Source organism: Parasteatoda tepidariorum, chromosome 7, assembly GCF_982258835.1.
Source record: "Parasteatoda tepidariorum strain Cologne lab strain chromosome 7, Ptep-v5.0, whole genome shotgun sequence".
NCBI lineage: Eukaryota > Metazoa > Arthropoda > Arachnida > Araneae > Theridiidae > Parasteatoda > Parasteatoda tepidariorum.
The window spans coordinates 92880873-92903833 of NC_141761.1; the positions used below are offsets into that span (position 1 = coordinate 92880873).

The 22961-nt window shown below is 30.2% G+C and overlaps 1 protein-coding gene across 2 annotated transcripts in view; it reads right to left on the bottom strand.

Moving 5' to 3' along the window:
• Window positions 1-5124: 5124 nt before the first annotated feature.
• Window positions 5125-22961, bottom strand: part of fuss (SKI family transcriptional corepressor fussel) — a 114269-nt gene continuing 96432 nt past the window's right edge. Inside the window, exons 6-8 of one of the 2 annotated variants that reach the window (XM_016048545.4) lie at window positions 19029-19103; window positions 15691-15779; window positions 5125-7156 (exon numbers count right to left, since the gene is read on the bottom strand). In XM_016048545.4, coding sequence (XP_015904031.4) covers window positions 6953-7156; window positions 15691-15779; window positions 19029-19103 — 368 coding nt within the window. In that variant the 3' untranslated portion in view covers window positions 5125-6952. The remainder of the gene's footprint in view (window positions 7157-15690; window positions 15780-19028; window positions 19104-22961) is intronic. The other variant, XM_071183141.2, reaches the window with a different exon arrangement.

Sequence of the window (22961 nt, forward strand, 5' to 3'; positions counted from 1 at the left end):
TTTGCAAATACGTGGCAGATGCTTACTTTATGTATTCTTCTGTAAGATGTTGTATTACTTATGCATTACTTATGTAACGTATTACTTATGTAATGTATTACTTATGTATTAATATTCATAAACCTGAAGGTTTGTGAGTAAAATGCAAAAAACTGTTTAGAAAGTTTAGTAAAATTTGAAGATAAACTTCACACATTTAAGAAAGAGGTTTAATGCTAGCAAAAATCGAATCCCCTACTTTCATGCTTAAGAGGACGCTATACTAACGAGGAAAAAACTTTCATGGCGAATTCTGTAGCACCTCCATTGATATTTAAAAACAGTTTTGAGAAAAATGAGTTTGAGTAAACCTAGAGTAAAACCATGAAGTTTCAAACGTTGAATTTTTTTTTCTTCAAAATATTAAATTGCAAATAAATTATGGCAGAATTAGTAAGGATTACGCAGTTGAGAAGTACTTCCGCAGTGTGTAATTTATTGCACAATGTCATAATTTGTTTGCAAGATGATATTTTGAAAACAACATTTGAAACTTCATGGTTTTATTCGAAATTTACCTGTACTCATTTTTCTCAAAACTTTTAATTTTTTAATATTAATGATGGTGAAACAGAATTTTTCATGAAAGGTTTATTTAACAGTAAAGTAATTTTATAAGGAAATTTTAGCGGAAGGATAACCAATTAGGAAATTAGCGTACTTAATATTTACCACTTACGCTGAAAAATAATAGTTGTATTAATATAATTGTATGAATAATAATTATAAATAATAATAATTATAAATAACAATAATTATAAATAACAATAATTAAAAAATAATAATTAAATGTTGAATTCATGAAAAATGAAGTTTTTGAATTTACAAGGTCATCGGATGTCCAAAAATGGCGAACAATTTGTAAAATTAATTTAAGAAAAAATGGGTGGACATAGAAATGAACGGTTAATGGTATTCTGCTCTGAAAATAATTAATTTTTCCGGTCTAATTTCCCGAAGTAGGTACAAAGATCGTCAAAAGATGACGTTGCTGACAAGAAAAATACTAGAACATTTTTTTTCATACTAACTATCGTTTGCGGAAACATCGCGCAGTCTGTGAAATTTTTGAGTTCAAAGTTAATCGGCACCATTAAATTCTATTGTAATTGCGTGTTAAATTGCAAATTTTCGCTGACGAGTCATTTTTAGCAGGGCATTTTATTGTATTACCCACGTTGAACAGTACAGCCGTCCCAATTCTGAGTTTATGATTATCAAGGTTCAACTCCGCAGCCTTGTAATTTTGAACCCAACCCAGAAGACGAACATCTTGGATCAAGCATTGGGACAAACTAACCTTTGTGATGACTTTCTGATGAAACTAAACCGCATTTGCGATACATAGAGAGGAGAACCACGGAAACCTCTCATGGTTAGTCCGATGGTAAGGAGATTCCAACCCATGATTTGTCTACCGCTCTGGATATTTTATGTCAGCATAGTGGTCGGTGCGAGCTGGGAGCTGATTCGACCATGGTTCACCTCATTGGAAGGCGAGTGCTCTATCCCCTGAGCCACCACAGCTCTCAGCATGACGTATAAAAATTCGTTTTGCCAAGTCTGTGAACAGAAGGGTTTTCGAGAGAGAAAACCATTTTTTAATTACCGTAATGATTCTATATGGCCTAAAATTGATTTTACTCAAATTAACTCGTCATTTTCAATAAGCTTTTTATGTACACTCTTTAAAATAATAAATGAAACTCAAAACCACAACATTGAATAAAGAGTTTTTATTTTATTAACATTTTCTAAGTTTGAAATAAGCTATTTAACTCACACATATGTAATAGGATGTACAATAACAGCATATTTAGAATAAATTAAATTAGAAATATCTATATACACAATGTATTTTTTTCCTAAATGCAGTTATCAATTTATCCACCAAATTTTTGTAAGACTTTTTTTCTTTGATCAAAAGTTACACTTTAGTTTTATAATTGAACAAGTTTATTAGTTGTAGTTATGACAAACAAATTTTAAACTAGTTGTACCAATCAAATTAATAAGCAGATAAATAATTTTGTAAATTTTAGGTAAAAGGAAGTGAAAAAAAAACTTTATTCCAAACATAATTGCGTTAACATTTTTTATTTAATTGTTTGATATAGTTTAAAAAATGATAAACTTAAATTAGATTATAAAACAATACTGATTATTGATAATGAGCTAGCTTGAAAGGAACATATCACTTTTCCGTTGAATATTATTTATCAATTTGATTTGTACTATCAGGATAATTATGGACTCAAAAAAGACTAGAAAAAAATTATAACAACACAAATATAAAATATAAGTAAATAATAACATTGTTTAAAATAGTTACAATATAAATATTTTTAATACTGCAAAAAATATCACATATTCCATAAAAATGTAATTTCATCATGATTTAGAACATAGAAAGGTAGGTTTCAAAATGAACAGTTTTCAAAATAAAATTTTTTTCCAATTCTTTTTTATTAATTATTTGTTTATACGTAAAAAAAAACACCACCATTTTATTTTTTACGATCTTTGCCTAAACCATTTTGATTTTGAATTTTTAAAAAGTTATTTTAACAGATACATAAATAATAAAAACATAAAAAATTTTAGTTTTTCTTAAATGTAATCCAAAGGAAAAAAATTTAAAAAAATTACATTAAAAACTAAAGCGCGTTTGTAAAATAAAATTACGCTATAGTATGATTCAACAATATATAATAGGTATTTCAGCAGTACATATTTAATCAAATAAATAAAAAAAATTACTGTAAAATTTGAGAAAATTAGCTTAAGCTGAATTAAAGCAAAACTCTTCGAATGAAATAGATATATAACAATGTACAGGATGTTCCAAAATTAACAGATGTGAATTGTGTATTTTTCAAGAATATTTATAATTAACTTTTAATAAAAACTTGTAAAATCAAATAAATTATTTACATGCTGCTGAACATATTTCTTATCCGTTGCTACAATCTAACAAGAATAAATACTTATAAGAAAAGAATAACTTGTTAAGAAAGTTAAATTATGTGTGTAAAAACTCATAGAGTTTAGCTCACCATTTTTGTACTCCTTTAATATTGAAAATTTATTTAACCTTTAAATGAAGCTGGAAAATGTTTTAATTTTTATGTAAATATATCACAGTAATTATTTGGCAACAGAATTAAAAATAAACATGAAAAGTAAGAAAAGAGCGTAATAATCATTTATTTGCATTTTCTGATAAAAATATCAATAAATATTATTGTTTCTTTTAATTTCAACACACAACCAGTAAAATAATCGTTTTAAAAAACTAAAATTGAATATTTTCTGCTCATAAAAAGCTTTTTTTTACTAACAAAAACAGAACTTCTGTTATAAAAAGTTTAAATAAATAAAAAATACTTAAAAAAAAACAAGACATTTCGCAGGTCCAGCTTTTGATTTAATTAAGCATACCTATGATGAGTAACTATAATCATATCATAGTAAAAAGATAAAGAAAAAAACTATTTACATTTAACTCAGATGTAAAGAAATTAAAATCTAACACAACAATTTAAAAAGAAACAAAATTCAATAGATCTGATTTTACTATTACACGATAATAACTAGAAAAATATGATAATAAATCTGATTCGAGATTTTATTGATACTTTACTAAATTATTGTAATGGATTAAGTAATTTTAATAGACCATTTTCTGACGAGGCAATAAAAATATCATGAATAAGTTCATCAGAATGATGTCACACACCGACAATTCTTAATAAGTTTTCTTTAAATTAATAATTTTGACTCAACTCATACATAGAATTTTTTTTTCATTAAGGTGTTCTTAAAAATTCAAACTTTCTGATGAAAAGAATATAGTATATTTTATAGGGGCATATACTTTTCTTAAATCTCTGCTTTACTTTTGCGTATAACGCCTACAAAAGTATTTTAAATTGAAATTTGTTTTAACCATTCCTTAACAATTAAAAGAAGTTTGATCAGGTTTATGGCAATTTTCCTTAAGCATGGTTCTAAAATGCATAGCTGCCAACTCTTCCGTTTTCCCTGGAAGATTTTATTTTCATGTTAAAAGTGGTAGCGAAACTCATGTTATCCCATTAAACTTTCTGAATTATAATAATGATTATAAATGAGTTTGACCACTATATATAAATAATTACAACAAATATATAAAAGAATAATAATCTTTGCGATAGCGAATTTAAACCTGTTCAAAATACAAATATATTTTTATTATGTTTTGTTATGTTTTTTGTTAAAAATATAGATATATTACTGCTAATAAGTGAGATTGTTTTTCGGTAATTGTTTTGCTACCCCTTTTTTTTAACTTTATAACCGTCGTTGAACAGCTGACCCAAATTTGGGTTAACGACTGATAAAGTTCAACTCCGTAGTCCTGTAATTTAGAATCCAATCCAGAAGACAAGGGAACTCCTGGATCGAGTATTGGGTGAAATTTGTCTTTGTGGAGGACTTTTTAATGGAATTAATCCGCATTTTCGTTACATGGAGAGGAAGATCACGAGAACCTCCCACGGTTATACTGACGGCAAGGGGACTCTAACCCATGATCCGTCTACCACTGAGAATATTTCACGCTAGCACCGTGGTCGGTGCAAGCTGGGTGCGGAATTCGTATCGACCAGCCATAGCTGAGATTCGAACCTGGTTCACCTCATTGAAAGGCGAACACTCTATCCCCTGAGCCATCGCGGCTCGTTTTACTACCACTTGGAAAATCCATTCTCAGGGAGAAAGTGGGCAGGTATGAAAATTAGTAAAAAAAAATTATGAGCTATGAATGCACATTGGTTAAGACGCTCAGTTGTCATTGCAAAGGATTGGAATTCGACCCCCAGTCTTGATTTAAAACTTACACAGCTTCAGAGTGCTGGCGGTGAGTGAGCAATGTTGATCATATTGCCACCACCAAGATGTTGAGCTCGAAATTGTAGAACCTTAGCCTCTGTGATCTCATTGGTCGGCGCTTAGTTGTTTGTTGTGGTAATACTTTAATTTCCCCAATAATATATCCGAGGTTAATAAAACCACACTATGAAGCATTTTTTAAAATTTTATTAATTTTTTCATTTTTTATTTTTTTTAATAACCATCATTGAACAGCAGACCCAATGTTTTGGGTTTACGACCACTAATGTTCAACTTCTTAGCCTTGTAAATTTGAACCGGATCCAGAAGACAGGGGATCTCCTGGATCAAGTATCAGGAGAAATTTGCCTCCGTGGGGGATTTTTTGATGGAACTAACCCGCATTTGCGTTACATGAAGATCAAAACCACGAGAACCTCCCACGGTTAACCAGACGGCAAGGGGACTCTAACCCATGATACGCCTACTATTGAGAATAATTTATGTCAGCACTGTGGTCTGTGCAAGCCGGATGCGAAATTCAGACCAGCCGTCGCCGGAATTCGAACCTGGTTCGCCCCGGTTCGAAGGCGAACGCTCTATCCCCTGAGCCATCACTGCTCTTCTTTTTAAATTTTTTTTCAATCAAATCTTAACTATCAGGGGCCGGGGTAGCCTGGCCGGTAGGGCACTGGGCCGATGTCCAAGTAGTGATGAGTTCGATCCCAGCCGGCGGAAGACTCCCCGTATAGTAAATGGTGACTGTTGCATGTTAAATCTGTCGAGATCACAAAGTCCTCCATTTCCCGTAACAAATCAATATCTCTGGGAATAGTTATCCAGGACTTCTCTTGTTTTCTGGATTGGGTTCAAAATTACAAGGCTACGGAGTTGAACATAGGTAGTCGTAACCCAGAATTTGGTCGGTTGTTCAACGACGGTTATAAAAAAAATAATAACAAAAAAGTGTTGAACCTATATCTAATCAAGTTTTTGAGCATTGTAATCGATATATATTAATTCCAAATATTTTATTGAAAGAATTAAAGTACTGCGAATAACTTTTATTTTGATAAATAAACATTGACTTTTGAAAAACAAATTTATTACTAAAGTTTTTAGAGTGTTAAAATTTATTGTGTAGCTAAGCAACAGTTTTAAAGTTCTAGAGGATGCTTTAGTATTCTTATTTTCATATGCTTACATCTCATTCAGACTTACATTACTTATCTTCATCTTAATAGGTCTACACGATATCCTCACTTCTTTCGCGAAATCAATCCGAAATTAACTTTTTTTTCTTTCTGATATTGAGAAAGGTATATGCCCCATAATCAAAAATATCTGAAACATATTAAAAATTGTTAACAATTTCGTTTTGATTATTAATAAGAAGCTTTTTAAAGAAAGTTGTTGTTATACATATTAATGATATTAAATATTCTATGAATTTCAATGTTCTAGTTTTCTAAAAATCTATTTAGTTTTGTGGCCAGTAAGAGTTTTAATTTATATCAACAAAAATTATACTTGAGTGTTTTTTCAAACAAAAATAGCTTGATGTAAAGCAGATTTTTTTTTAAAGATTTTGTAATAACTTAATATAAATTTAATCTAAATGAAGTTGAAACACGAAAACGAAAAACAAAGTTTCGCTTCTGCAAAGTTTGTCGTTCTAAAAAAACTATTTAGTTTTGTGGCAGCTAAGAGTTTTAATTTAAATGAACAAAAACTATACTTGATAGTTTTTACAAACAATAATAACTTGATGTAAAAAAGAGTTTTTTTTTAAAAAGATTTTGTTAAAATTCAATTCAATAAAAATTTAATTTAAACGAAGTTGTAACACGAAAAAGAAAAACCAAGTTTCACTTCGGGGAATTTTTTCGTTCCTCTCGCTGCGAGGCAGAAGCTATTCTTCAATCATATATACTATACTATAAATTGTTACGAAAAAGAAGAAGTTGTTTGTTCCGTTTCAAGAATTGTCTTTGTTCTGGTAAGTTGCACTGTCCAAAGGAACAAAGAAGATTTAAAGTTTCTACAAGTAATCCAACTGAGTTCTTGTGAGGTGGTGGTTGTGGAGGTGTGTTCCAGACGATGACCTCGGGGCAGTTGGAACAAGACTGGATACCAGGTGGGGGTTGTTGGAATCAGTCGGGTAAGGTAGGCTTGAATCCACATTCGGCGCAATGCCTTGAAGTAAGCATCTTGCAGCTGAAATGGTGTAGGGCATCGTGGGCTTCTGAAAAGAATATTTCAATTTATTAAAAAGCTATCATGTTTTGAAATAGGTTGTTTATAGCATATCCGGAAATATAATTGATTATATTTATGTGCTTTGTAAATTAATAACAAAAAATATTTTATTTCGTCATTAGAAACTGAATAAATATATATATTTTTAAGCGCATATTAATTTTTACTGAAATGAAATACTTGTGGCATTACTTTAAATTTCGAAATTTAACTTTATTATTTTTCATGTTTAGGTATACCAGTAAAATTTTTTAAACTTGGACAAATAAAAATCCCTCTGATACCGGGTTTTTCCGGCTCTCTATTGTTTAATGCTGTAAAACAATCTTGGCAGAAAACCGATTTAATTCTAAGCACATAGTGTTTTTCCGGCGATTTATAGTTAGATGCAGTGACACAACTTCTGTAAAGAAATATCGATTTCATACCACGCGCATCGTGTTTTCCCGGTGTTTTACTGCTTAACGCAGTGATGAAACTTCTACAGAGAAATACAGATTTCATTTCATGTGTATAGTGTTTCCCAGCGTTTTATTGTTTAACGCAGTGACACAACTTCCACAAAGAAATACCCAAATCATTCCATACGCGTCGTGTTTTCCCGGCGTTTCATTGCTTAATACAGTGAAACAACTTCTATTGAGAAATTCAAATTTCATTTCATGTGTATCGTGTTTTCCTGGCACTCTATTGTTTAATGCAGTGAAACAACTTCTACAGAAAAATGTAGATTTCATTCCTTGCGCATCGTATTTTCCCAGCACTCTATTGTTTCATACAGTGAAACAACTTCTACAGAGAATTACAGACTTCGTTCCTTGCGCATCGTATTTTCCTGGCACTCTATTGTTTAATGCAGTGAAACAACTTCTACAGAGAATTACAGATTTCGTTCCTTGCGCATCGTATTTTCCTGGCACTCTATTGTTTAATGCAGTGAAACAACTTCTACAGAGAATTACAGATTTCGTTCCTTGCGCATCGCATTTTCCCGGCACTCTATTGTTTAATGCAGTGAAACAACTTCTACAGAGAATTACAGATTTCGTTCCTTGCGCATCGTATTTTCCCGGCACTCTATTGTTTAATGCAGTGAAACAACTTCTACAGAGAATTACAGATTTCGTTCCTTGTGCATCGCATTTTCCCGGCACTCTACTGTTTAATGCAGTGAAACAACTTCTACAGAGAATTACAGATTTCGTTCCTTGCGCATCGTATTTTCCCGGCACTCTACTGTTTAATGCAGTGAAACAACTTCTACAGAGAATTACAGATTTCGTTCCTTGCGCATCGCATTTTCCCGGCACTCTATTGTTTAATGCAGTGAAACAACTTCTACAGAGAATTACAGATTTCGTTCCTTGCGCATCGTATTTTCCCGGCACTCTACTGTTTAATGCAGTGAAACAACTTCTACAGAGAATTACAGATTTCGTTCCTTGCGCATCGTATTTTCCTGGCACTCTACTGTTTAATGCAGTGAAACAACTTCTACAGAGAATTACAGATTTCGTTCCTTGCGCATCGTATTTTCCTGGCACTCTACTGTTTAATGCAGTGAAACAACTTCTACAGAGAATTACAGATTTCGTTCCTTGCGCATCGTATTTTCCTGGCACTCTACTGTTTAATGCAGTGAAACAACTTCTACAGAGAATTACAGATTTCGTTCCTTGCGCATCGTATTTTCCTGGCACTCTACTGTTTAATGCAGTGAAACAACTTCTACAGAGAATTACAGATTTCGTTCCTTGCGCATCGTATTTTCCTGGCACTCTACTGTTTAATGCAGTGAAACAACTTCTACAGAGAATTACAGATTTCGTTCCTTGCGCATCGTATTTTCCTGGCACTCTAGTGTTTAATGCAGTGAAACAACTTCTACAGAGAATTACAGATTTCGTTCCTTGCGCATCGTATTTTCCTGGCACTCTACTGTTTAATGCAGTGAAACAACTTCTACAGAGAATTACAGATTTCGTTCCTTGCGCATCGTATTTTCCTGGCACTCTACTGTTTAATGCAGTGAAACAACTTCTACAGAGAATTACAGATTTCGTTCCTTGCGCATCGTATTTTCCTGGCACTCTACTGTTTAATGCAGTGAAACAACTTCTACAGAGAATTACAGATTTCGTTCCTTGCGCATCGCATTTTCCCGGCACTCTATTGTTTAATGCAGTGAAACAACTTCTACAGAGAATTACAGATTTCGTTCCTTGCGCATCGCATTTTCCCGGCACTCTATTGTTTAATGCAGTGAAACAACTTCTACAGAGAATTAAAGATTTCATTCCTTGCGCATCGTATTTTCCTGGCACTCTATTGTTTAATGCAGTGAAACAACTTCTACAGAGAATTACAGATTTCGTTCCTTGCGCATCGCATTTTCCCGGCACTCTATTGTTTAATGTAGTGAAACAACTTCTACAGAGAATTACAGATTTCGTTCCTTGCGCATCGCATTTTCCCGGCACTCTATTGTTTAATGCAGTGAAACAACTTCTACAGAGAATTACAGATTTCATTCCTTGCGCATCGTATTTTCCTGGCACTCTATTGTTTAATGCAGTGAAACAACTTCTACAGAGAATTACAGATTTCGTTCCTTGCGCATCGCATTTTCCCGGCACTCTATTGTTTAATGCAGTGAAACAACTTCTACAGAGAATTACAGATTTCGTTCCTTGCGCATCGCATTTTCCCGGCACTCTATTGTTTAATGCAGTGAAACAACTTCTACAGAGAATTACAGATTTCATTCCTTGCGCATCGTATTTTCCTGGCACTCTATTGTTTAATGCAGTGAAACAACTTCTACAGAGAATTACAGATTTCGTTCCTTGCGCATCGCATTTTCCCGGCACTCTATTGTTTAATGCAGTGAAACAACTTCTACAGAGAATTACAGATTTCGTTCCTTGTGCATCGCATTTTCCCGGCACTCTATTGTTTAATGCAGTGAAACAACTTCTACAGAGAATTACAGATTTCGTTCCTTGTGCATCGCCTTTTCCCGGCACTCTATTGTTTAATGCAGTGAAACAACTTCTACAGAGAATTACAAGAGAATTACAGATTTCGTTCCTTGCGCATCGCCTTTTCCCGGCACTCTATTGTTTAATGCAGTGAAACAACTTCTACAGAGAATTACAGATTTTGTTCCTTGCGCATCGTATTTTCCCGGCACTCTATTGTTTAATGCAGTGAAACAACTTCTACAGAGAATTACGGACTTCATCTCATGCGCGTTGTGTTTCCCCACCGTTTTATTTTTTAATCCAGCTTTCATTCTGAACACACTGCGTTTTTCGGGTGCGCAACTATTTAACAGAGTTGAACTACTTCAACGAAAATCACTTTAATTTATTTTAAAAGTAAACAGAACTTATTGTCATCAGCATCGTCTTTTCCTAGAGCTTCACTTTATTTATTGTAAAAGGAATTTATTGTATTATTATCGCTAACTAGAAGTTAAGTCGTAATTGAAACTACATTTGATTGTTAATTTTTCATATTTTAATCGCTTTTTTGTGCTTGATGGCGATATAAATTTCAACCATTTTCAGACCTCTGCGAGCATAATTTATCATCTTATTATCACCAGATTGAGTTTACTATCCTTAGAAATTTAAACCACTTTCTTCTAAGCTAAAGGGTTCAAAATTCAACTAGAGTTCTGCGTCTGTAGTAATATGTAATACACACATTATAAGTTTCAATGATTTCTTGAAAACCCCAGGCAAAATTTATAAACATATAAAATTTATGATTAATCATAGTTCCGGAGAGTTTAAGCGCTAAATTTTTATCCAGAGCTATGCATTTAATAGCAATACAAGAGGCAAACGTTTTCAGATCACAACAAGTACAATTTTTTGCTCTTTTATCACCAATCGAAATTTCATCGACCTACTATAATGAAACTAACAGGCAGATAAAGAAAAGAAAACAATAAAACAAAATGAAAATTTCAGTTACTGCTTTTTTTTAAGTGGATTAAAAAGCAAAAATTAATTTTGCTTTAGTCATACATGAAACTAAAACGTAGAAAGTATCAGTTTTGTAATTATCGTCAAGAAGTATCGAAATTTCCTCCACGTCTTTCAAAAGTGAAGTACTCTACGTTTTTCGTTTTTGTCTGACTAAAAACGAATTATTTCGTCTGTTTTATTCTACTCTAGAAACCTCATTTTAAAAAAATCTTTATTTAATTTTATTATTTCTATATTTCAAAATACTTATATTTAAAAAGGAGACCCAGCAAAATATATTAATTTCAATGCATTGATTTTTTTTAAATAAAAAAAACCTTATTTCTGAGGAAGAAAAGAATAAAAAATATCGTTTAACTTTTGTAAGAGCTCGAACACAACTCAACAAAACCTTCTTCATACCGCTGACTCAACCGAACAAATCAAATACCGCATCCTTCCCTCCTCCATCCTCAATCGAACGAAGAAGAGGGAGTTGGACAAACAACAAGAGGCCTTTTTAAATGGAATCGGGTCCTCGTTGTAAACTGCATCGGGCACGCTTCGTTGCTCTCGGCCGAAAGTAGCAGAACAACTCATAGCCTTTCGGCCGATGGTCAGGTGTGTCCTCCCCCGCAAGTCGCCCATCCCCCTAGAGATTAGGTCCCCTTCGCATTGCTGGTCTCAAGGGGGCAATCTGGAATTATTGAGCTAGCGCGCCGTCGAGGACAAATTCGATTGGTCAATGTTCATGTAGACTTTTTTTGTTTTGATGAAATCTCCGGAGACTGTGTCCGGCTATCACCATGTGCTGGACACTGAGTGGACCGTCGAATTTTCTAGACCCCCTCAGATCTTCTTGCCCCCCCCCCCACAATGGAATACTTTCATGCTGGAACCCACCCCTCGCTTTTTTGTTGGATTTTTATGGCCGAAAAGCCATCTTCCGTTTACTTCTTAAAAACTGAAGTTTAGTTTTCTGAGTTTAAGTTCTGAGTTATTCTTTTTTTTTATTTCTTGTTCTTTTATTTATTAGTTCTCAGTAAAAAGATTGGCTTTTTTCAATTTGTTATGTTCACTGCAGTGTATAAAATGAAAAATTAAAAGAAATGAATTAAAAAAAAAACTCTCAGTGATAAGTAAGAAGTTTTCGTAGAAATTTCTATTAGACATTAATTACACACCCATGCTTACAAATCAACTTTATTTTGAAAGGCTACTCGCTTATAATTTTTAATAAATTAACTGCGCATATTTCAGAGTTAAGTCCCCATAAGTAATGAAACCTAAATTCATTACTCGTGAATATATTTTTTAACATTAAAAAAAAGAAAGAATAGAGCTAATTTTGTTCTTTTCAACATGTGGAGGAAACAGGCTTTCGGACTGAAAATCGATTCGCTTAAATTTAACATGAGTTATGATAGCATTCGATTAAATTTAACTCTATGTTAAATTTAACAATTTAACATAGAGGTAAATATGCTTTGTGACAATGTCTGTATTCTGCAAAATCCATTCATATATTACATTACAGTCATAGAGTTATTTCTTTTCTGTATACCATATGTTCATAATCACCACCATTAGTGTGTAAAGAGAAATCCGTGTAAGAAAAACCCGTTCAAAAAATGTTCTCGTTTAAGTAGTTTATATTTTCGTTACCATTTTATCTCCTACTTTTTTACAATATTTAACTAACTCTTTAAAAGATATTTATTTTTTATTTTTTATCAGATAAAAAGTTTTTTCAGAGTGTTTATTTTCCTTTCAAATCAGAGAAAAATAATTCCGAAAAATGTAAACAATATTATTTAGAAATGCAGCAAAAATTTGCACATTCTTGAAAAAAGTTCTAAGAGGAAATATACTTGACCCTTCTTAGAAGAGGAACTCGGCTTTTGTATGAAAAAGAATTATGATAAATCAGTTTTACTTAGGTACTTTTTTATTACTGTTTAAATCTGCTAATAAAATTAAATTTTTATAAATATGACTTAAAATGAATATAATATTCGAACGTAAACATATGTATGTATATCATTTAACATTGGGTTTTGAACATTGAATCACACAAAGTGTAAACACATATTCACTATAAAAAATATCTGTGCATGGAGTATTCACTTCGTTTCAGCAAATTCTATGTTTTTTTTAAATAAATAAAAATTCTTAACTCACAAAAAAACATAATCACATGAAACAAGGTGTTTAAAGATATGAATTTTTATTCCTGATATATTAGTATAGAAGTCATAGTGGGTACAAAAGATTTCATTTTAAAACTCAATCGCTTTGTATTCGGGAAAGGAGGTGAGATGTTTACAATACCTTCTCTTTAAAAAATCTTTTAATTGCTTTTTCTGGATTTTTCGTAATTTACACTTGATTGTATTTATTTAATGCATGGTAAAATTTATATAAAACAAATACTATTAAGAAAGTCCGATACATAAAAACCTTAAAAATCATGAATATTTTATTATTTAAGAATAATGCAGTTAATTATTTTCATATCGTGAGAATATTAGATTTTTTTTCTCGATTAGAATGCAAGATAAAACATGTTTTTTCTCCATATTGAACTTCAAATGATTTTGAAACTTTTACATTTTTTAAAATTTAACCCTTTTATATCGTTATTTTTCATTAAATTTATTTTTAAACTCTATTAGATATTTTTGAAAATTTTAAAGCATTATAGCTCAAAGCTCACGAAGAGGACGCTATATTTCGGGAGAAACGTTTAATCGCAAGTTGTTTTTTTCCTCCATAAGTAATTTGAAATATAAAGTAGGTAGAAAAAGTGAGTTCAGACAAACGTAGAATATTGAATCCATGAAGTTTCAAACAGTGAAAAGAAATTTTCGAAATACCAAAATGAAAACAAACTATGAGAGGATAACTTAGAATTAAGAAATACACTGTTAGAATTTTCATTCTAAAATTATGGTAAAGTAACCGACAGCAGCCTGTCCATCCGATTAACCGTAAAATTTACAGTAAGGAACAGTTTTTTGCCTTTACGGTTTTGAAACTGTTTACAACCGGTATGGTTAAAAGACCATTAATACAAAACAATACGATTTTTTAACTGTTTACATGTAGCGCGATTTCAAAACTGCAGAAAAAATTTAACTGGACATTGGAGATAGTTTTGTAGCTTTATGATTCTGTCATCTATGCGAGAATAAGAGTATCGTATTTTAATAGCACAGGATCACAGATTGGGGAGATCAGGAAACGGAAAACTCCTTATGTGTTGAAGAAAGAAATATTATGGTGGCAACGCTGGGACTCGAACTGTCTGTCACGTGATTAACAGATTAGCCCTCTCGGCTATAGTATGTACCCATCTGCACGGAGCGAAGTGTTTTCACTAGAGGCACCCAGTTGGTGCTGTAAAATTCTGGTTGCTTAACCGTATTAGGTGAAAGCAGTTAATAAACGGCTTTTTCTTACAGTTAACAGTTTGAATACCATTTTATTTAAAGTTATTTGACAGTTTTGTTTAAATATGGTTTGATCACAATTAAATAAATTGTGATTAAATATTTTTCCGAGAAATTTCTAACAGTGTAGGAAAGCTCTTTTCGAATAATTTGTTCACATTTTGATGTTTTGAAACTTTTTTTTTTTTGAGTAATTAAAACCTCAGGGTTTACTTTAGGTTTACCTGAACTCACTTTTTCTATATTTTGAATTAGTCATGGAGGTGAAAGAGAATTTGCGATGAAAAGTTTCTCTCGTGGTATAGAGTCCTCTTAATGGTTACTTCTTAAAATTTAGAAGATATAAATTTCAGTTATTTCAATTTTACTTGTGTTTAAACGATTTAACGTCATTTTATAATTTAGAAAAAAATAAAAACACAAAATAATAAAAAAAATTAATTTTGAAATTTTTGAGCTTTTTTATAATTTTTAAAGTTTTAATAACTTTAAAAAAAATTCAAACCAAATAAAAATTATGGGAACTAATTCTGTTGGAGACATTTTTATTCAAAATCAATTATAACGCAAAAGAATGAGATTTTCAGTTAGATCAAAGAGAAAAAACAGCAGTTTCCTGAAATTTTAAGGCTTTAAACTATTTAAAAATGACTAATAAAGGGTTTGTGAGCCTTTTTTGTAACATTTTTTATGGTACAACACTTGAAAAAAAGAAGAAAAAACAGTGTGTGTATTTTTTTTTAAAAACAGATTTCACATTAAAATCCTTTTAACACACTTCAAATAACATAAATTCTCAAAAACATGGTGTTATTTTTTTTCATTTGAAAAACTTTTTCAAAATGTTCTTCAGAAAATAGAAATTACAGCCCAAGAGGGTTAAAGTCTCGAGCTTTCAGGAAATTCTCGAAAACTATGTTAACTGACCAAGCATTACATGCCTAACATAACTATAACAAAGCATAACTATGTTTATTGTAAAGCTCTTTTGTTCACAGATATTTTTTACAATCTGTGTGATATAAAATACATTAAAACAAGAGAAATAGTGAATAAATATTTTAATCATTTCAAAAAAGTGGTTGACTTACAATAAGATATTTACCTCTGACGATTTGTAACTGTTTGGCTACTTCTTCTCTATAGGCTATTTCCTTGCGGACTTGTTCTTCAAATGTGTCTGCAATAAAATATTTCCAAATATGGTAAGGAGAAGACAAACAAAATCACCAGACATGTTTAAATCTATGGAAGTTTATGCAAATTTTCCAAAATATCTTGGCATTTGCAAAATTCTAGATATCTATTGAAAAACATATTGAGTTATTAATTTAAACTCGCAAAAAATTCTTGCAGAACCTACAATCTTTCTTACAACCTTACATCCTTTCATTTTTGTCATTAAAATAAATTTGTGTAAATACTTATTGCATATTTTAATTTAAAATAATGGAAAATATTTAAATATATTAACAAAAACTTTAGAAATCCAATAAATCTCACCAAATCAGAATATTTTTTACATTTATTGTTTTTCTTTAATTATTCATTTAAAGTTTTTAAAAATTTGCATAGTTATTTAAATTTTTAAATTTATATATTTTTAAATTTTTAATAAAATTTTTTAATTTTAATAATTTTTAAAATTTTACTAATTTTGTAAATTTTTAAGCTCTTTTTATGATTGTAACAAGATAGTAAATGGTTCAAATTGAGCTTTGCTTTGAGTTTCAAGCACTTAAACTGCTGCTTTTTTATATTTCATGGTGAAAAAGCTTTAAAAAAATTATTGTGTATTTTTCTCAGTGAATTTTGTGATAGCATAAAATAAAAAAGTGTGCATTTGATTTTTACTTTGAAAAATATTATGTGCTTGTACACAAGCACTAATAGATACTAATAGCAAGAAAAAAATTATATCAATAAAAAACAATAATAAATACAATAAAATACAATAATAAATTTCGCTAAATTAGCATATTTACTTGATTTAATGTTTTTCTTTTTATAATTCATTTAAGGTTTTTAAAAATTTGTGTAGTTATTTAAAACTTTAAATGTATAGATCTTTACATTTTTAATAACTTTTTAAATTTTAATAATTTTTAAAAAATTTTAAGCTATTTTTACGATAGCAAAAAGATAACGAACAGTTTCAATCGAGCTTTGCTTTGAGCTTAAAAAGCGCTTAAACTGTGGCTTTTTTATTTTTCTCGGCGAAAAAGCTTTAAAAAAATACTTTTTTTTAAAAACGTATTTTTCTACGTATTTTTCCCAGTTAATTTCACGATAGCATAAATAAAAAATAATGCATTTGACTTATTCCTCATAATTTTAAACAAATTTATGTTAATTAATAAAAAAAATATGGTGAGCTTGCACACAAGCACGAATTAGTACTAATAACATCAAGAAGAAAATTTTTTATCAATCAAATTATATTACCAACACAAAAATACATATCCCCAAGAAGGCTTAACTTCAAACGGAGATAGATAGTGAGTAAATAGGAAAGGAAAATTCATTACATAAGATTAAGCTGGAGGTTATGTAGCTACCAAGGCAAAAGTAATTCAGCAACAAACGGTATCTTTCAAGATTGAGCAAACAAAATCCTTTCTTTAATATTCCGAAGACGAGTTTTTAATCGAATAGAATGTATTGGATTATAAATATATGTACACTTTTTCCATTTTAAAGCGATTTTATGGTTATGTTTCCACGCTAGAATGGAAGAAATCGTAAAGAAAGATAAACGAACGCAGTAATCCACCAGACTCCCGGGAATACAAAACTTTAAAGAAATTGGTTCGAAAAGTACTTTCATTCAATGTTGATAAATAATTCAGAATGAAATGGAAAGGTAAACGAGTGCGTTTTGGAAAACTGGTTGCTTTTAGTTTAAATGATAAGGTTCCTGGTTGCGGTTTGGAGACGGATAAAAAAGGATGAAAACGTAGAAAAGGGATTTGAGTAACTCTAGTTAAACACGATTCGGTATCTTTAAAAGATGATATACTGAATTTTCACGTTCGTTTGTTTATAGAATCTTAAATTACATTAAATTTCCCTTCAATTAAAAATTTTTCTGAAATTTTTAATAGTATTAGTTTCTTTTCATTTATATATGAAAAGTGTTTTTAAAAATTGCTTTAGTCTTAAAACATAATTCAAATTACGCTAAGGATTTATCACAGATTTTTAAAGAAGTAAAATTCCTCAGAAACGCTAAATAAGTTCAGTATTGAGTTGTTAATAAACATCTAGGAATAATTAAAGCTTGTATTAAACAGCTTTCTTTTTATTTTATTCGCAAATCAATTACATTAAAAAAATTACTATTGATGAACAAGTATTTTTTAAGAGTCAACTACTGTTCTATTTTTAGGAAAGAAAAAGCATTCTGTTCTATTATTACGCACTTTTATTTCTTTGATATCTGTTCGATAAATAGACTGTTCTATTCTTGACCTTTTCTATAAGTATGTTGTAATATTAATTACGTCTGTTCCTTTTTGTACTTGTAATTTTTATTATTATGAACTTTAACACTCACTATAAATGTCTAGAACAAAATCATGAACTGACTTGATTTATCTCGAATGGCTAATTCAACAGGGGAACAAATTTTCTGTTGCGTTTATACAAATACTTGATCTTGCTTAATTCAAATGAGAGGATTTTATTAAGGATTAATCTTAAATTAGTTTTTCTCCTTTTGTTATAGATTTTCGTAAAATGACATTTTTAGTCTATTGTTTTATTTAAAAATATTATTTATAACAAGAGACTGCTTAAATGTTGCAGCAAACTTCTAGGGCAGTTAGGGCATATTTGCAGGATTAAAATTGCATAAGTACTCAGCCCCGGAAATGTCATCATACGCCGCTGGGGGTGCTTCCCTATTAGGATGTGTCAAACACAAGAAGAAACAGTTCATAATAGGGAAGCTGCTGCATCGGCGTATGGTGACGCTTCCAGACATGGGTTCCTATGCAATTTTAATTCCGATGATGTGCCCTAACTCCCTTAGAAGTTTGTCGATCATTTGTACATTTCGATAAAAAAAAGCCAAATTAAAAATGCCGAAAAGGACAGTAGCTTAGAGAGGGAAACGGATTGCAGATTTCAAATTAGCGATACTAAAATATCGAAGATCTGTTAAAATAATCTCATGCAACGAAACAAATTGTTCTTTAGTGCCATCTATAATAATCTTGTTTTTTACTAACCAGTTTAAAAAATAAGCAGTATTTACATTATATGGGTGTTAAGGTTGAACTACTTTTAACTAAAAAGTATATGTAAGGTAATAATAACTTAAAAAGAAACTCATTTAAATATTTAACCCACAAAACATGGTTAACCTGATGGATATATTTTAATATATACATTTTTAAATGCAAAAATAAATAAATAAAATCCATACCTCTGATTGCTTGATATTCTCTTTCAGCCCTTCTTCGAGCTTCTGCTTCTTGCAGCAAAACTTCTTTTAATTCTTCTAAAATAGAATAATATAGAATTGTCACAAAAATTTAAATTTATACAAGAAATTGAGAAGAGAACGTAGGAAATGAAGAACTGAACCAAATTTATGAGCATACATAGCAGTTTTTAACCCTTTGACGCAGATGGGACACTGTACACATTTATACATTTTTTTCTGACACTCTAATTACAAAGCAAAAAAATATTTTTGGATATTTTAATTATAAGAAACAGTCTAATAGTTACTAAGAAGAAGCTGTTATATTATCGGAATCATATTTGTACTAAAAAATAAAATCTAAAAAAAAAAAATAATTCTTTTCATTCATATTCAAAATTTATCAATAACTGATTTTGTAAATAAAAAGTAAATTCAGTAATGAATAAGTGTTTTTCTTAAATCTAAATAACTGCAAATAAGTGCAAATTTCTAAAATTATTGTTTGGAAGTGATCCTTGTATTGGAAGATTTTACCTTTGACGCAAAAAAAAAATTTTTTTTTCATGCTGCATTTCACAACCATAAATAATTAAAGTGCTAAATATAATACTTTTCTCTTATTTTTGAGAATAATTAATACAAATAATGAAATCAAAATAATGAAAAATATGTTTAATAAGAATTCTGCGTCAAAAGGTAAAGGAAAACTTTATCAAATTCTCTCCATTGCTAATGCCTCTAAACAAACATAGATAAAATGCATATACATTTCAGCTTATACTTTTAGTACAATATTCTGTAACGTACAGTATGCAAAATAAATAACTTTCACAGATTGTGAAACAAAATTTTTGAAGGGCAAGTTTCCACAACTCATTGCTTAACAGTATTCTTGTTAGAAAATGGATTAATTTCGTATTTCTTTCACATTTAGTATACCTTCTCGATTGCAATTTTTGGTTCTGAACATATGAAACAATATCACATACATAACTTCAAAATCATAAGACATATTGTGAGACAAAATTTTCGAAGGAAACTCTATTGTAAATATAATTCTCTTTCAGCAAATAGCATTGTTAATATGCTTCCTCAATGTTACCTATATCACCAAGACAGGAATTCCAGAATTTACAAACCGCATACATATCCGCTAAGTCATCAAAACAGATCGCGAAACAAAATGGTTGGAGGGCAAGGTTCGAATCCTCCACGCTTCACCTACCCGACGAATAATTTTTCACCGAAATTAAAACTTCCCATTAATGGGAAAAAGCCCGAGTATATTTCCATCCGAAGTTTTGGTAATTGGAAATTCTCCACCGGTGGATTTATCAGTCTCACTTCATACTTTATTTATGAAGAATCAAAGTAAAAAAGACCAAGAGTCTGTAGCGTTCAAGTACTCTAAGCCCGGCCGATTTACACTTAGAGTGCTATTTGATGGATGAAGGCTCATTAAAGCGCAAAACCTCCATCATTAGGCGGGTTAAAGCATGACATTTAACGCTACTCGATACAGGAGATAAATTTGCTTTAACTGCTAACACGCTGTATACGTGAATTTTCGATGTAACGACGAGTCCTTCACTCTTTGGAGTATTAATGAGGGAGTGTGTCCACTTAGAAAGTCGTAACCGTTCGCAATCATGATGGAAATTTTAAGCCTTTGGTGTCATTGCGTTCCACCATTTTTCAATAATTTAGAATTCTCCGTCGGTGGACCATAAACATTTGAATTTCTGCTCAAGCACTTGACGGACGGAATTCATTTCTCATGAATTGGAATTTTAAATTAGGTATCATTCGTTTTGGTTACAAAAAAAAAAGTATCTGAAGATAGATGTATAGTAAGAGAAAGAAAACCTGTAGTTGCACAAACAAAAGTTCAATTAGATGTGGAATAAAAAAAAGTTTGTATTTATGAAAGGTTTATTTTTATAAATGAAACGACATGAGTTATATGCTATAAGTGGGTATTTTAAGTTGGGTTTCATTCATTTCAGTTAGAAAAATGCCTGAAGATATGTTTAGAAAAAAGAAAGTAAAATTGAAGTTGCATAAAAAATGTTTAATTATACATGTGGAATAAAAAAAGTTTATATTTAGGAAAGGTTCAATTTTACAGATAAAACGTCATGTCATAAATGGGTATTTTACGTTAGGTTTCATTCATTTCAGTTACTAAAGAACTTGAAGATATGTTAAGGAAAAATAGAAAGTGAAACTGTAGTTGTGTAAAACAAAGCTTAGTTGTGGAATAAAAAAAGTTTACATTTATGATGAAAGGTTTATTTTTAGAGTTGTAACGACATGAGTTATATGTCGTAAATGGGTATTTTACGTTAATTTTTTTCAATCATTTCAGTTAGAAAAGTGCCTGAAGATATGTTTAGGAAAAGGAAAGTTAAACTGAAGTTGCACAAAAAGGGTTCAATTAGATGTGAAATTTAAGAAAAAAAGTTTACGTTTATAAAAGTTTTATTTTTATTGCCTGAATGGCATTAATTGTTTGATATAAATGGGTATTTTACATTAATTTTCATTCATTTCACTTACCGAAAAAGGGCATAAAAATATATTCTGGACAAGAAAGTCGTAATTGTACTTTTGTAGTTGCACAAACAATAGTTTAATTAGATGTGGAAGAAAAGTTTAAGTTTATGGAGAGCTCACTTTTAGCTCTAAAATGGCAGAATTTATATCACTTAAGTTGCCAATTTAAGTTAGATTTCAGTTATTTCTGTTATGATTATAATGTATGAAAATATAAAAATATAATATATATATATATATATATATATATATATATATATATATATATATATATATATATATATATATATATATATATATATATATATATATATATATATAGTAACAAATGTAAACGGATTTATTGCGCATAAGCTGCAAGTAAATAGAACTCACAAAAATTTTAAAAAAATCCGAAAAAAGGACAAAAATTTTAAAAAATCCGGAAAATAAAGTCTTATTTTACGGATTTTTTAAAATTTTTGTCCTTTTTTTCGGATTTTTTTTCCCTTTCGGTTTCCTGTTATTTTTATTATTATTATTAATTTTTTCCCCTTCTTAAATAGTTCTGTAATTTTTCCCTTGTTTTCTACATTTTGAACTTATATAACATATATATATATATATATATATATATGTTATATAAGTTCAAAATGTAGAAAACAAGGGAAAAATTACAGAACTATGAAAGAGGGGGAAAAAATATTCCCCTTCTTTTATTCTTATATTTATATATATATATATATATATATATATATATATATATATATATATATATATATATATATATATATATATATATATATATATATATATATATATATATATATATATATATATATATATATATGTTACGCTTTGAAAGCCTAAACATTGTAAGTTTGTAGTGTGGCCGGTGCTTCTTGGAAAAGATACAGGAAAATGCAGGAATCATACATAATATAATTTTATTAAAGTAAGGGCCAGAGCCCCAGAATGACAACCTTACATGCTGGTGGATAGGTATAGAATAGCACATTTGACCTTGGAAAGAGGGTTTTTATATCTTTCTGGACAATATATTTAAATGTTAATGGGTCTCAGTAGCGTGGGACTGATCAATTTCCCAAGCTGCTAAAGCCACATCATCACATTTTTTGAGATAATTAGATCAATATTATTACTTTCTTGTGGGAAAGGTTTTTAAACGTTTGCGCGTTGGATAAATGCTCTATTTATGGATTATATTTAATATATAATTGTTTTAACATTACATAATATTCCCCCCCTCTGAAGAAAGGTCTGATCAATATGCTAGCCTATTGGTCAGAACTTCCCCTTCACGCGATTTCAAATTAAAATTTGTTATTTTTGGTATATTGTCCAATATTATACATTTATAAGTAAAGTATTACA